This window comes from Belonocnema kinseyi, chromosome 4 (genome assembly GCF_010883055.1).
Source record: "Belonocnema kinseyi isolate 2016_QV_RU_SX_M_011 chromosome 4, B_treatae_v1, whole genome shotgun sequence".
Taxonomy (NCBI): domain Eukaryota; kingdom Metazoa; phylum Arthropoda; class Insecta; order Hymenoptera; family Cynipidae; genus Belonocnema; species Belonocnema kinseyi.
The window spans coordinates 81,252,464-81,265,503 of NC_046660.1; the positions used below are offsets into that span (position 1 = coordinate 81,252,464).

General features: G+C 26.3%; 1 protein-coding gene across 1 annotated transcript in view; it reads right to left on the minus strand.

Annotated features, from left to right (window-relative positions):
- Window positions 1–2,978: 2,978 nt before the first annotated feature.
- Window positions 2,979–13,040, minus strand: part of LOC117170642 (sequestosome-1) — an 18,045-nt gene continuing 7,983 nt past the window's right edge. Inside the window, exons 2-3 of the mRNA XM_033357552.1 lie at window positions 8,409–9,538; window positions 2,979–3,505 (exon numbers count right to left, since the gene is read on the minus strand). Coding sequence (XP_033213443.1) covers window positions 3,230–3,505; window positions 8,409–9,538 — 1,406 coding nt within the window. The 3' untranslated portion in view covers window positions 2,979–3,229. The remainder of the gene's footprint in view (window positions 3,506–8,408; window positions 9,539–13,040) is intronic.

Here is a 13,040-nt window from a genome sequence, read left to right on the forward strand (position 1 = left end):
CAAAATAGCTACATTTTCAACCAGAGATAAATTTTTAATTAAAATATAAATCTTCATAAAAAATTAATTATTAACAAAGTGGTTCAGCTTTCAATTAATTAGTTAAATTTTCAACCAAAAGAAATGAATACTGTAATTGAATTTTCTACCAATAAGATAAACTTTTAACTAAGAACATTAATTTTCACCAAAATGACAAATTTTTAAGAAAATACGTGAAGTTTTACCTAAGAACTACAAATTTTCAACTAAAAATAAAATACTTCAGTTAAAAAATAAATTGTCAAAGAAAAAAAAAAGAATTTTAAAGAAAATAGCTACTTTTGAAAAAAATGAATTCTCAACAAATCACTGTTAAGTTCAATAGAAGACAAATTTTCAACAAACGATTTGAAATCGTAACTAAAATTGATTTGAAAAATAATTGAAAATAAAAAAATTGCATTCAGATTTTCCTGATTTTTTGAAATTTTCATTAAAAATTAATCTTTCAGAATGGAGAAACATTTATAATTTTCTCTGGAATCTTAATAACAATTTTTGGATTTAAAATTCTTAAAAAGTATCGAAAGTTATTTTCGAAATCTTTAGAAACTCACCTTTTCGTTGGATTTTTAGAAATATTTTCAAAATTTCTAAATCTTATAAATATTTTTTAAATTTATAATTTTTCCTGAAATTTCAAAAATATTTCGCAACAATTTCTAAACATTTTGAATATCTTTCAAAACGTTGAAATAGGTTTTTACTAATTTCTGTTTAAATTCGGCATAATTTGAAAAATTGTCTTCAAACCTTCTGGATTCTTTTTTTATTTACAATTTTGGGCATTTTTTAAAATGACTTAAAATAAATTTAAAAAATAAAAAACCCATTCAAAATTATACCAGAAATCTTCGAAATAATAGTTATCAAAATTTAAATCTGTTTATTTAACAAAACTTCTATTTGCTCAATATTAAAACTTTTGAAAATAATTCTCGGAAAAACAGGGTGGCCATTTTAATCTACGAAATAAATTCACGGTCAATGAAATTTAAAAAATGGAACACTAAAGCTAAAAAATTTTCCACTTGATGTAATAAAAATTGAGCTGCAAATGAAAGAACTTAAAGTGGAACTGTTAAATTTTGAATTTTTAAAATTGAAATTAAAAAGTTTTTGATTAAAAAATGTTGGATTCAGATGCTCAATACTTTACGCGTATAAAATTAAAGGTACTAAAATTTTTCAATATAAAAAAATATAAATCCACGATATTTTCAATGCTCTGAGTTAAAATATCGATCAATGAACTTCAAAATTTTCAAAATTATATAATTTAAAAAAATTTTAAGATAGCAACAATATTGAAAAATTAAAAAAAATTTACCTGAACACTTCTTTAATTAGAAATTCAATTCTTTTCTTTATAAATAGTTTAAACATCATTGGAAGGCTTCATAATTTTATTTCAAACTCTTGATAAATTTAGAAGTTGTTTTAAATTGGAATTAAATTTATAATGGTTTTGGAATTTTTTCAGAACTTTTAAGCAACTGCCAAAATTAATTGATTTTTTTCTACAATTTTCCAAAAATCCTGCAAATTTTAGAACATTTATTTACAATTTGGATGTATAAATAACAATTGAACATTGATTATTTGTAGGCGAAATTTGAGATATTTTTAAAGATATGTAGAAGTTTTGAAAAAATTCAAACTTAATGCAAAACTTTAAATGATAGCCTAATATAAAACAAAATGTAGATTTTCGCAGATATTAAACACAAAAATTAGATTCTTTTCAAGAATTGTGAAAAGCTTCAAAAGAATAAACATTTTCTTTTGATTCATAGCAAAATTAAAAATAATTTTTCATTTTGAAAAATTATTTTAAGAGAATATTTAAAAAGGTTTTCAAAGATTTAAACAAAATTTTCAAAAAAGATTCTAGAAGATTTAAAGAAAAATTTTAAAAGTTGCATGATAATTTTTTATCTTTTTCAAACTCCTAAATATCTCTTAAAATTACTCAAATTTTTTCTACCAATGTTTATTGGTAAATTATACATCAAAGTTTTAAAATTTCACTTACAAATTAAGCATTTTTCAAATATAACAATTAAAATTGTAACGTTCGAAGTTTAAAGGCTCTTTGAAATTTTTACGATTCCAGGCTTTCTATGTCAATCAATTCAGTTAAAGATTCTTCACTTTTAAATATTTGGTTTCAACTTACTTGTCTTAAATCAAAATTCAAGTATTGCGAAATATTCAATAATGAATCTTTTTTTAATTAAAAATTTCAAATTGAATGGGTTAAAAATGGAAGATTTTAGGCTGAAACAATATTTTTAATTTAATAAAATCCTTTAATTAAGAATATATTATTATGAAGTTATTTTTCAGTTGAAAATAGTTTATAGACTTTCAATCACACGTTCACATTTGTTTAATTCCTAAGACTTTCAAATTGAAACCGTTAAAACAGTTTTAACGTAAAAATATGAAAATTCTTAAATTTTGAACTGATTTAAAATCGTTTGGTCAAATAGTATTTGTCCTTTTTTTATTACTTAAAGCACAGATATATTTAAAAAAATGTATTTATTCATTAAATGAAGATGTTTTTATCCAAAATGTTAAACATCAAAGGCTTTTATTTTTTATTTGTTCAAGTCTTCAAGAAATCATTTTAAAATTCTTTACATTAAAACTATAAGCTTAAAAATAAAAATTGTAAATGGAAAATTTTTTAAGTAAAAAAACTTTGAATTACGCATTGTAAGCTAAATAACAGCATGATTGAAAAACATAAAAATTCAACTAATTATTTAATAATTGTTGAAATCGAACGTGGACAGATTTTTCTTCCACAAATTTGTAAATTTCCTGGTAAAAAAATAATTCACTGTCATTTCCCGGTCTCAAAAAATTCCTCGTCTAGCGGCCTCCCTGAAAAATGACTAGGGAATAGAACAAAATAAAACTATCGATTTTCACACCGATTTACTTTATTGATTAATCCAATCACCAGGGAAATGAATAGCATACATCGAAAGACACGAAGTAGAGACAAGTAAATTCTACCTGAAGATTTACTTTTGACTTAAACGCCATCTACAGTTTGTTAGTATCGAGGAAAGATAACATCGAGAAAAAGTGGAATGTGCAATCGCCTCCTAACAGGGTGGTTTCCCTCTCTAAATAGAATAATATATTTTCGATTTCGAATTAGATAAATAGCTTATCGACGAATAGGCGCGAGAATATCCAGAGCTTTGCTGATATCACCGTCTTTCGTCACCAGAAGTTGTGTCAGCCATCCTCCCTCATTAGAGAATCCCATTTCCATCATTGTTTCGATAGCGCGCTGGATTTTTGGATTCGAGTGGTAATGAAGCTGGTTCATTTCTCCTGGCTGTGCAGCTTTATAAATTCTTCCTTCCTCTGGCAATGGTGGGTAAAGTGGCTTCTGAGGCTGGGTTGCCGATGTACTTTCAGATGGTACAGTTGGTTTTGTCTGAAAACAATTTAAAGATATAAAAAAAACTTAATTGAATTCAGAAAATTTGAAATGGGCTTTTAAAAAATCAAGGGAATTCAATACAATTTAAATAAATGCCTCAAAATTCAGGGTAAGGTTAAAAAGACTTCGAGATTAATTAAATACTTTTAAAAATTCAAAAAAAATCTATTGAATTAAGTACAGGGTGACCGCTGGACCGTGAAACCGGGAAATGATAGTGAATTTATTGTTTGGCCGGGAATTTGACAAATAATGTTTAGAAAAAATTCTGTCTAATTTTTATTTGAACCGTTTTTTAAATAATTAGTTGAATTGTTATCTTTTCCAATTATTATACCATTTAGTTTAGAATGTTTAATTGAAAAATCGTGCACTTTTAAAATTTTCCATTTTAGACTAATTTTTATGCGTACATTTTAATTTTAAGATTTTTTAAATGCAGGTTTAAAGACTTCAATAGATGATTTTGGATAAAAATCATTTTTAATTGATTAACTGTGTATATAAATTGATTAATAATTTCTAAAATTGAACTGTACTTTAATATTTACAAAGTAAATAATAATTAATTTTGCAAGACGATTCGGAATCGTCTACAATTTTAGAATTTGCAGATTTTAAAGTAAAAAATTTAACTTTTCAATGTGAAAGTCTTATTAGTTAATCAAATGTTAAAGCCCGATTGAAATTTTATAAACTGTTTTCAATTTTAAAATAACTTTAAGGCTTTTATTAAATTAAAAATTTTACTTCGCCATTTAATTTGATATTTTTTATTTAAAGGAAAAAAACAATTACTTAAAATTTAGAAATATAGGACTGGTTATTTAAAATCAGTAATTATAAATTAAATATTAAAATCTTCTATTGTTCTATTACAAATTTTCAATTTGTAAATCAAATTGTTGAATTTTGAGGCAAATAGCCCACGGCCTAATTTAAAACAAACTATGGATTTCGGCAGACTTGGGGGAAAAATTTAGACGTTTTAAAGAATTTTAAAAGACTTCATAAGAATAAAAACCATTTCATTTGGAAAAAATAAAATGGTTTTTTTATTTTGCAAAATTAATTTTAAGACAATATTTTAAAAAAATTACAAAATTATCAAAAATTAATGTGAAAGATTTTGAGTAAATTTTTTTAATTTGTCAGAATTCTAAAAACTTTTGCTGGAAAAATTTAAGAAAACATTCAAATATTTTTAAAAGATGTTTAGAAGCGACATTTAGAAATAATTCGAATTTTTTAAAAAGATGTTTAGAATTTCTGGAATAATATTAGAAATAATTTAAAATTTGAAAAAATGTAAAACAAAATGTAGATGTTTCAAGTTTTAAATATAAAATTTTGAAGCATTTGATGGATTTTTAAATTATTTAAAATTAAAATAATTTAACTTTTAATTTAAGAAGTGTTTAGTTTTATAAAAAAATGTAATTGTTCAATTTTAATGATTCTACCTTCAAATTATTTAAAACCATACGATTAAATTTTTTGAATTTATTGATTGATTCTTCAATTTAGATCATTCCATTTTTTATAGTGTAAATTATTGAGCATTTTAATGCATTTTTGAATTAACAAAACTTTTAAACTTAAATTTTAAAATTCAAAAGTTCCACTTTGAGTGTTTTAATTTGCAGCTCAGTTTTTATTACTTCAAATAGCAAATTTTTTAGCTTTAGAGTTCGATTTTTTAAATTTCATTGCTCGTAAAAAATGTTTGCAAACCGGGAAAAAACGGGAATTTTTTTCTTTGAGTAAAACCACCACCCCGTAAGTAGAATTGAAAATTGATTCATTTCCTCTTCATTTTTTTAAATATTCTTTAAAATCTAAAAAAAAAATCTTGAAAATCTCTCTTCAAACTATTGAAATAAATCAAAAAAAGTATGAAAATTGAGCAAATTCAGGAGAATTGAAGTTAACTGAATTTTTTTTAGAGAATTCTAGATAATTTTAAAGAGTTGAGGCAGTGATAATTCAGGGTAAATAGCAAGAAAGTAATTTAAAATCTCTTCAAATATCTGAAAATCTAATAAATACCTAACTTCTCGTGAATACATTCTTTGAAAACCACTAAAATATTATAAAATACCCTAAAATATAGAAAATACTTTTAAAATCCTTACAACTTTTTAAAGCTTATGAACATTCATTAGAATTATTGAAAATGCATTAATTATAAGCTTTTAAAATTTTTAGCTTATTTTTTATAAATGGAATAAGAACATTTCTTAATTTAGGTTTTTAATTTATTATTTCCAGGAATGCCACAATCCAATTTATTTGAAAAAACAGTGAAAGTTGGCACAAAAAGTGACTAATATGTAATAATAATATGACTATCCGTTTGAATTGAAAAGAATTTTTAAAAAATTGATAAAATTTCAAAGAATTTCAGGTGACTTTGAAAAAATTTAAAGTAAATTAAATTCAAAACAATTCAAGTTCAATTCAAAAGAATTTCATTAAATTTTATTTATTTTAAATCCGAAAAATTCCTTTGATTGTAAGCTTGCAATAAGTTTAAAAAATGCACGGGAATTCAAAAGAAGTTGATAAAATGTTCAAAAATTCAAGAATAATTGTCAATAATTGTCAAAAGTCAACAAAATATTTGAAACTCGCTTAAAATCTTTGAAACCCTACGATATCTCTCACTTTGTGTGAATAATTTCTCTAAAATCCATTGAAATATAATAAAATCTTATAAAATTCTATGAAAATCTAATATCTCCTGAAATCCTGAAAAATATATTAAAATTACCTTCATCTTTTGAAAACGGCTTGAAATTTTTCCAGATATCCTAAAATATTTCAAATCCTTAAAAATCCCTTCATATGATTGAAATAAATTAAAAATTCGTTCCAATATTTTTAAATTTCCTTAAAATATTGCACATGTATTAAAAATCCCTTGAACTTTTCTCTATGAAAATCCTTGTAATTTTAAAAAATATCCTAAGAACATCCAAATTCGTTGGAATCACTTCAAATTATTGACCTGTATAATAAATACCCTAAGATATTTGAAATACATAAAAAAATTTGAAATCCATGGACAGTTTTTAAACATATTTTCTATTATTTTTTATTATTTTTAAAAAATACCCCGAAATCATTGAAATCTCTTCAAATTATTGAAATAAATTTCAAATTCCTTGGAATCTTTAAGAAAATCTAAAAATCTTTAAAATCCTTTAAAACCATATGCAAACTTTTTGAAACCCCTTTAAATCCTTGAACATCTTTTAAATCTCTTGAAAATGCTTTGGAATATTTTTAAATATCCTTATACGTGTTAAATCATTTGAAATATCTTGAAACTTTTTTAAGCTTTTGAAAATTCCCTGGAATTAAAAAAAAAATTCTTTTAAATTCTTTGGAATCCCTTGAAATTATTGAAACATATTAAAAAATCCCTGGACACTTTTAAAATACCCTACAAAATGAATAATCCTTTATAATATTTCGAAATATTTTCAAACATTTTAAAGCTTTCGAACATTGTTGAAAAAGTGCAAAATAATTTAAAATTTCTTCAAATTATTGAAATCTAAACAAATTCGAAATCTCATAATATCCGAAAATATTTCAAATCCTTTAAAATTCCTTTATATGATTGAAATTAATTTAAAATTCCTTCCAATATTTTAAAGTTCTCTGAAAATATTTCAAATGTATAGAAATCTCTTGAATTTTTTTAATCTCTTGTAAATCCTCGGAATTTTTAACAATACCGTAAAATCTTTCAAATCCTTTGAAATCACTTGAAATCATTGAACTGTATAATAAATACTTTAAGATATATCAAGCTCTTTACAACTTTTGAAAACCTCTTGATATTTTTAAAACCTTTTGAAAATTACTTGGAATTATTAAAAACACTCTTTTTAAAATTCTTAAAGATCTCGCAAAATATTTAAAAATATTTGCAATTATACGAAATCAACCAAACTTTTGAGAATAATTCCATGGAAATCGATTAAAATAATATAAAAACCCGTGAATTTACATAAAATTATATTTCCTGTTCACCTAGAAAATGTATTAAAATACCTTCAGTTTTTAAAATCCCTTAAAATTACTACAACCCTTATAAATCCCTTGCAACTTTTTTAATCTGCTAAAAATGGCTGGGAATATTTCAAAATACCCCAAGATACATATTTTAAATCCAATAAATCCTTTTAATAGATTTAAATAAATTGAAAATTCCTTGAAATATTTGTAAATTTCCTAAAACATTTCAAATCTTTTGAAATCCCTTAAACCCTAATACCATTCGAACTTTTTGGCATCGCATCAAATTATTGAAATCTATTATAAATGCCCTAAGAAGTTTCAAATCCTTTAAAATCTTTTGAAAATATTATAAAATCCCGTAAAATCCCGTAAAATTCTATGAAATCTGATATTGTCCGAAATTCTGAAAACTATATTAAAATGACCTTCAGAGCTTTTAAAATCCCTTAAAATAATTGAAATCCTGGGAAATCATAGAAAGTAACATGGATTATTTTAAAATACCCTAAAATATTAAAAATATTTTCAAAACATTCAAACTTTTCTGAGCAATTCCTTGCAAAACTCCCAAAAGTGACCGAAGTGATCTTTTCATTTTAAAAAGTCACCACAGTGACTTTATCTGAAAAGGTAAATAAAAAGTGATTTGAGAAAAACGCGACTTAAAGTGCTTCTTACAGGAATTTCCATCATAGCCTAAATTCAAACCTTTAAAAAAAAAGTGATTTGCATTTTTTTAAACGTAAGTTCCCAGATCTTATAATTCTTTTAATTTGACACCTGAAACTGCTATTTACTTAGTCTTAATGGTAATTAAAAATGGGTAAATAAGCAGTATTTCCAAAGACTTTTCTCGAATTCTTACCGCTTCTGTGGATGTAAAGTCAGCAGCAACAGAGGCGGCACGCGAAGGAACCGGAGACGAGCGAGAAGTAGACGGTGGACTGTCATTCTCATTCAGTAGGGTCCATCCTTCAGTATCATGACTCGACTTCTCCAAATTAGAAGACTCGTTGGAACTATTCAAGATTGCAGTCGCACCTGAAGCGACCGAATCGTCAGCTTTCGTCAAGTTTTCTTCTTCTGGAAATTTCACTGTCTTCTCCTGTATCTTTTCAGCGGATTGAGTAGGCGCCTCGGGCTTTGGCGTGGACGTTGAAACTGATGCTGCAGAAGTACTAGCAAAAGTTGGAGTGTTGGTTCCAGAAGTAGTATTCTGAGCTTTGTCGTTCTTCACCTGGACATTAACGTCGATTCCAAGTGGATCCAAGAACTGGGCAATGTGTTCGCCGATATTCTTGAGGAATTCAATATGCGAGTCGGATTGTGAGTTTTTGCGGGAGTGTGCATTCGATTCACGTTCCTTCGACACCTTTGGAGCTTCAGCGGCACTTGTTGGTTGCTCTTGAGACTGGCCTTGAGATTGTGGCTGTGGCTGCGACTGCTGAGGTTGTTGAGTTTCTTTCATAGGACATCCGCCGTTTGCAACGTCGGTCCAATCTTTCACGTAAGTAGCCACGAGATCCATCCAGGATGGACTGTCTCCAAACTGACGCGATCGAGGTTCGCATCTGGTGCCTTGGTAAGGGCATTCCTTGACATTTGCAGAGGGACTATAGAAAGACTGAGTCTTGCTGATTCTGTTCATGTGGCGAGCAAGACGTCTGGTATAGTGATTCTTCCACTGCATTGGAACCGGAATACGTAGCATGCAGTGTTCTGGATGAAGGGACTGGGCCTCGCAGCCCATACAAAGGTCGTAGTCAGCACACTGGATGCATTTATAGCGAAAACCGTAAACGCCCTTCTCACAACCGTCACAGGTGACGCCAGTATGACGAACTCCTGGTTCAGAGGCTGATGCCTGGGTTCCTTGTTGCTCATATTCGGAGTAGAGAGTCAAGTAAAATTTGCGAACTTCTGATCCTTGAGTCTCCAAAAGAGCTATTTGCAGCTCCTCATCGCTTGAGATCACAATACTGTCGCCATCAAAATCTGAAATAAATTATATACTTTTAGGTGAACAATTAGAATTAATGGAGGTGGAATTTTTAATGATTATAAAGATAATCATGGTGCCTGGTGATCAGGCAATTTGAAATTCCCGGTTTTCCCCCCCAATAGGTATCTAAAGTTGTTTTCATGTATAATTTTTTATAGTTGGGAGCCATTAAAATATTTCGCATTTTGTAAAACTATTGACTCGGAATATGTATACAGTTTTCGCGAGTTCATTATAAATAATGTGCTTTTTTTAGTTTCTTGGGATTCAATTAATATGTTTAATTTAGAAAGCTTTGACAAATTATATTACAAGATATCATTAAATATAATGACACCATAGGTAATTATAATAATTAAATGATACTATAAACGTATTTACTCATTTCTTGAATTTGTCCCAAAATCCATGAATTTGAACAATAATTCCAACAAAGTTTCACTTAAAAGTCTAAAATATTGCATCTTCTTTACATGACAGATGAATTTTTAACCAATTAGTGAAAATTTTAACTAAAAAGATTAATTTTCAAACAAATATTAAAATTTTTATCAGAGAAAGATCAGTTTACACACAAACTTAGACCAGACTGTCGAATCAAAAAAAATTTACTTTCTATCAAACAAACAAACTAAAATTCAAACAAAGTGATAAATTTGTATCTGAAATAATGAATCTTTAACTGGAATAGACCAAATTTTAACAAACAAAAAAGAATTTTCAGAAATGGTTTTAAATTTAAACAAAGTGGTTTTATTTTCAACCAAAGAAATGAATGTTCCAATCAAAAAATTAATTGTCTATAAAAAAGATGATTTTTCAATAAAATACATGAATTTTCAACAGAATACTTATACATTTTCAACAAAGAAAAACAAATTTCCAAATATATAGTTAGATTTTAAGTAAAAAGGATAAATGCTTAATTAAAACAATAAATATCTAACTGGAATAGTTGAGTTTTCAAACAAAAAGAGAATTTTCACACAAAAAATTAATTTTAAACCAAGAAAATTAATTTCTATTCAAAAAGACGAATTTTCAACAAAATGCATCAATTTTCAACTAAAAATTATTAAATGTCAACCAAACACATGGATAAATACATACATAACCAAAATACATACATAACCAAATACATGAATTTTCAACGGAATACTTATACATTTTCAACAAAGAAAAACAAATTTCCAAATATATATTTAGATTTTAAGTAAAAAGGATAAATGCTTTTACATTTTTAATTAAGTAATGAATTTTCAACTAAAATAATTAAACTTCAACTTGAATAGTTAAATTTTTAACCAAAAAGATGAATTTTCAACCAAGAGGATTAATTTGTACCAAAAGACAAATGTTTGATTAAAAAAAAAATTTCATCAAAAAATTGAATAGCTAAATTTTCAATTTAAAATGAATTTAAAAATAATAGTAAGAAACCATTTTTGCTACAAAATAGCTCATTTTCTGTTGAATTCTACGAGCAAAGCGATACATTTTTAACCAAGAATATTAACTTTCTAGCCAAAAGAACGAATTTTCAACATATCACATCAATATTGAACAATATTGAACCAGATACTTGAATTTTCAACTTAGAACGATCAATTTTCAACCAAAACTAGAAATAATTCAACTTTTAGTTAAAAACTTTATTCTAAGAAAAATACAAACATGAATTTTTAATAAAATAGTTAAATAAAGTCATATAAAGCTACTTTTACAAATAAAGACTAATTGTTATCAAATTTATAGGTACATAAATGTTCCCTGACAATTCCAGGTTTTGCAGATACGGTAGATAACCTGAATTTAAAGATGTCTTTGCAATTTTACCCAAATTAGCTTATAGGAATAAAAATATAGAAACCAACATAACCTTCAAAAGTTTAAGTCCACCTCATTTTTGATGATTGATTAAGTTCTCTTAATTTTAAGTATGTCAAAGCTAAACATTTCTTCCCTAAAGGATTAAATGCTTTAAAAATTCTGTAGAAAATGAGCCCGTGATGAAGCCTATTTGTCTATTTTTCAAGTAGATTTGCAAGAATAGTGTATATTTCAATATTTTTTTAAATTTTCAAAAACTTCCTTAATAATCAACATTTTTTAATGTTATTGGACTCATTTTGAAGCTATTTTTCGACAGTATCATAAAAGCTTATGATTATAAATCCTGAGAATTGCATAATCAAATTGCAAGGACTTGAAGCTGTAAAGAAAACGTTAGTAAAATTTCAATATTCTTTGTTGTAACCAAAATATTTTGGCAGAATATATGCAACATATAGTCATGAAGTTTGTATGAAATATCCTCAAAATATATGTTTATTTGTTATTCTGATTTTCGTATAAATAAGATGTTCTCAAATTTTTCCAACTTTTTTGTTACAAATTCAATTCCTTGCCATTCGATAAGGCAATTTTCAAGATTTCTAGCTTTTATGATACTGTGGAAAAATAGCTTCAAAATGAGCCCAAGAACATTAAAAAATATTTATTATCAAGGAAGTTATTGAAAAATTCAGAAAACATTGAAATATGCAATGTTCTTGCAATATCTACTTGAAAAATAGACTTCATCCTGGGCTGATTTTCTACAGAATTTTTAGATCATTTAATCCTTTAAAGAGAAATTTTTTAAACTTTGGCATATTTAAAATGAAGAGAACTTAATCAATCATCAAAAGAGAGGTGGACTTAAACTTTTGAACGGTAGTTCGGGAAAAAAATTTCATTTACACGTACCAGTTTACCCTCAAACTCTGTGTTTGATGATAAATTTGACACGTTCCAATAAATGTTTTTTCGTGTGCCTGTGCTAAAGTGATAAATATCAATCGAAACTACATTGTCAATCACAAGTATGGCATCACCTGCTCATTGAACATTACGTAAGTTCTTTTAATCTTCATTATATGCAAGTTAACACTTTTTATGCTAAACAGATTGGAAGAAGAGATGTGACTTTTCCATGCAAATTTGGACACACTTGCAAAATTAGATTGTTTGAAGCAGAAAAATCCAATGTTCCAAGCGTGTCTAAATTTGTATTGAAAATTCGAATAAATAACTGCACACTGTAGTAGGAAGTTATTGGAATTTTTATCTATAAAATGAACCAGGAGAATGTTATTTTGTCAATTATTTTAATACCTTGCGAAAGTACAGCAAACGTAATTTTTTCTTGAATTTTAAATAAAATCTAATGCAATAAACATATTTTAATGTCCTTTCAAACATTTTAAAATCAAATTTCTATAAAATAACCAAATTATCACTCACGTTGGGCCTCTATCATGTTCAACCTGAACGTTCTTTACTGAATACTTTTTTTCTGATTATTTAAAAGTATTTTAACCCTTCAAGTTAAGACTTGATTTTTGTTGCATTTACTGACCATGGTGTCATAAAGCACTGTGTGTACATGTACAAAAATCAAGTCTTAACTTGAAGGGTTAAAATACTTTTAAATAATCAGAAAAAAAGTATTCA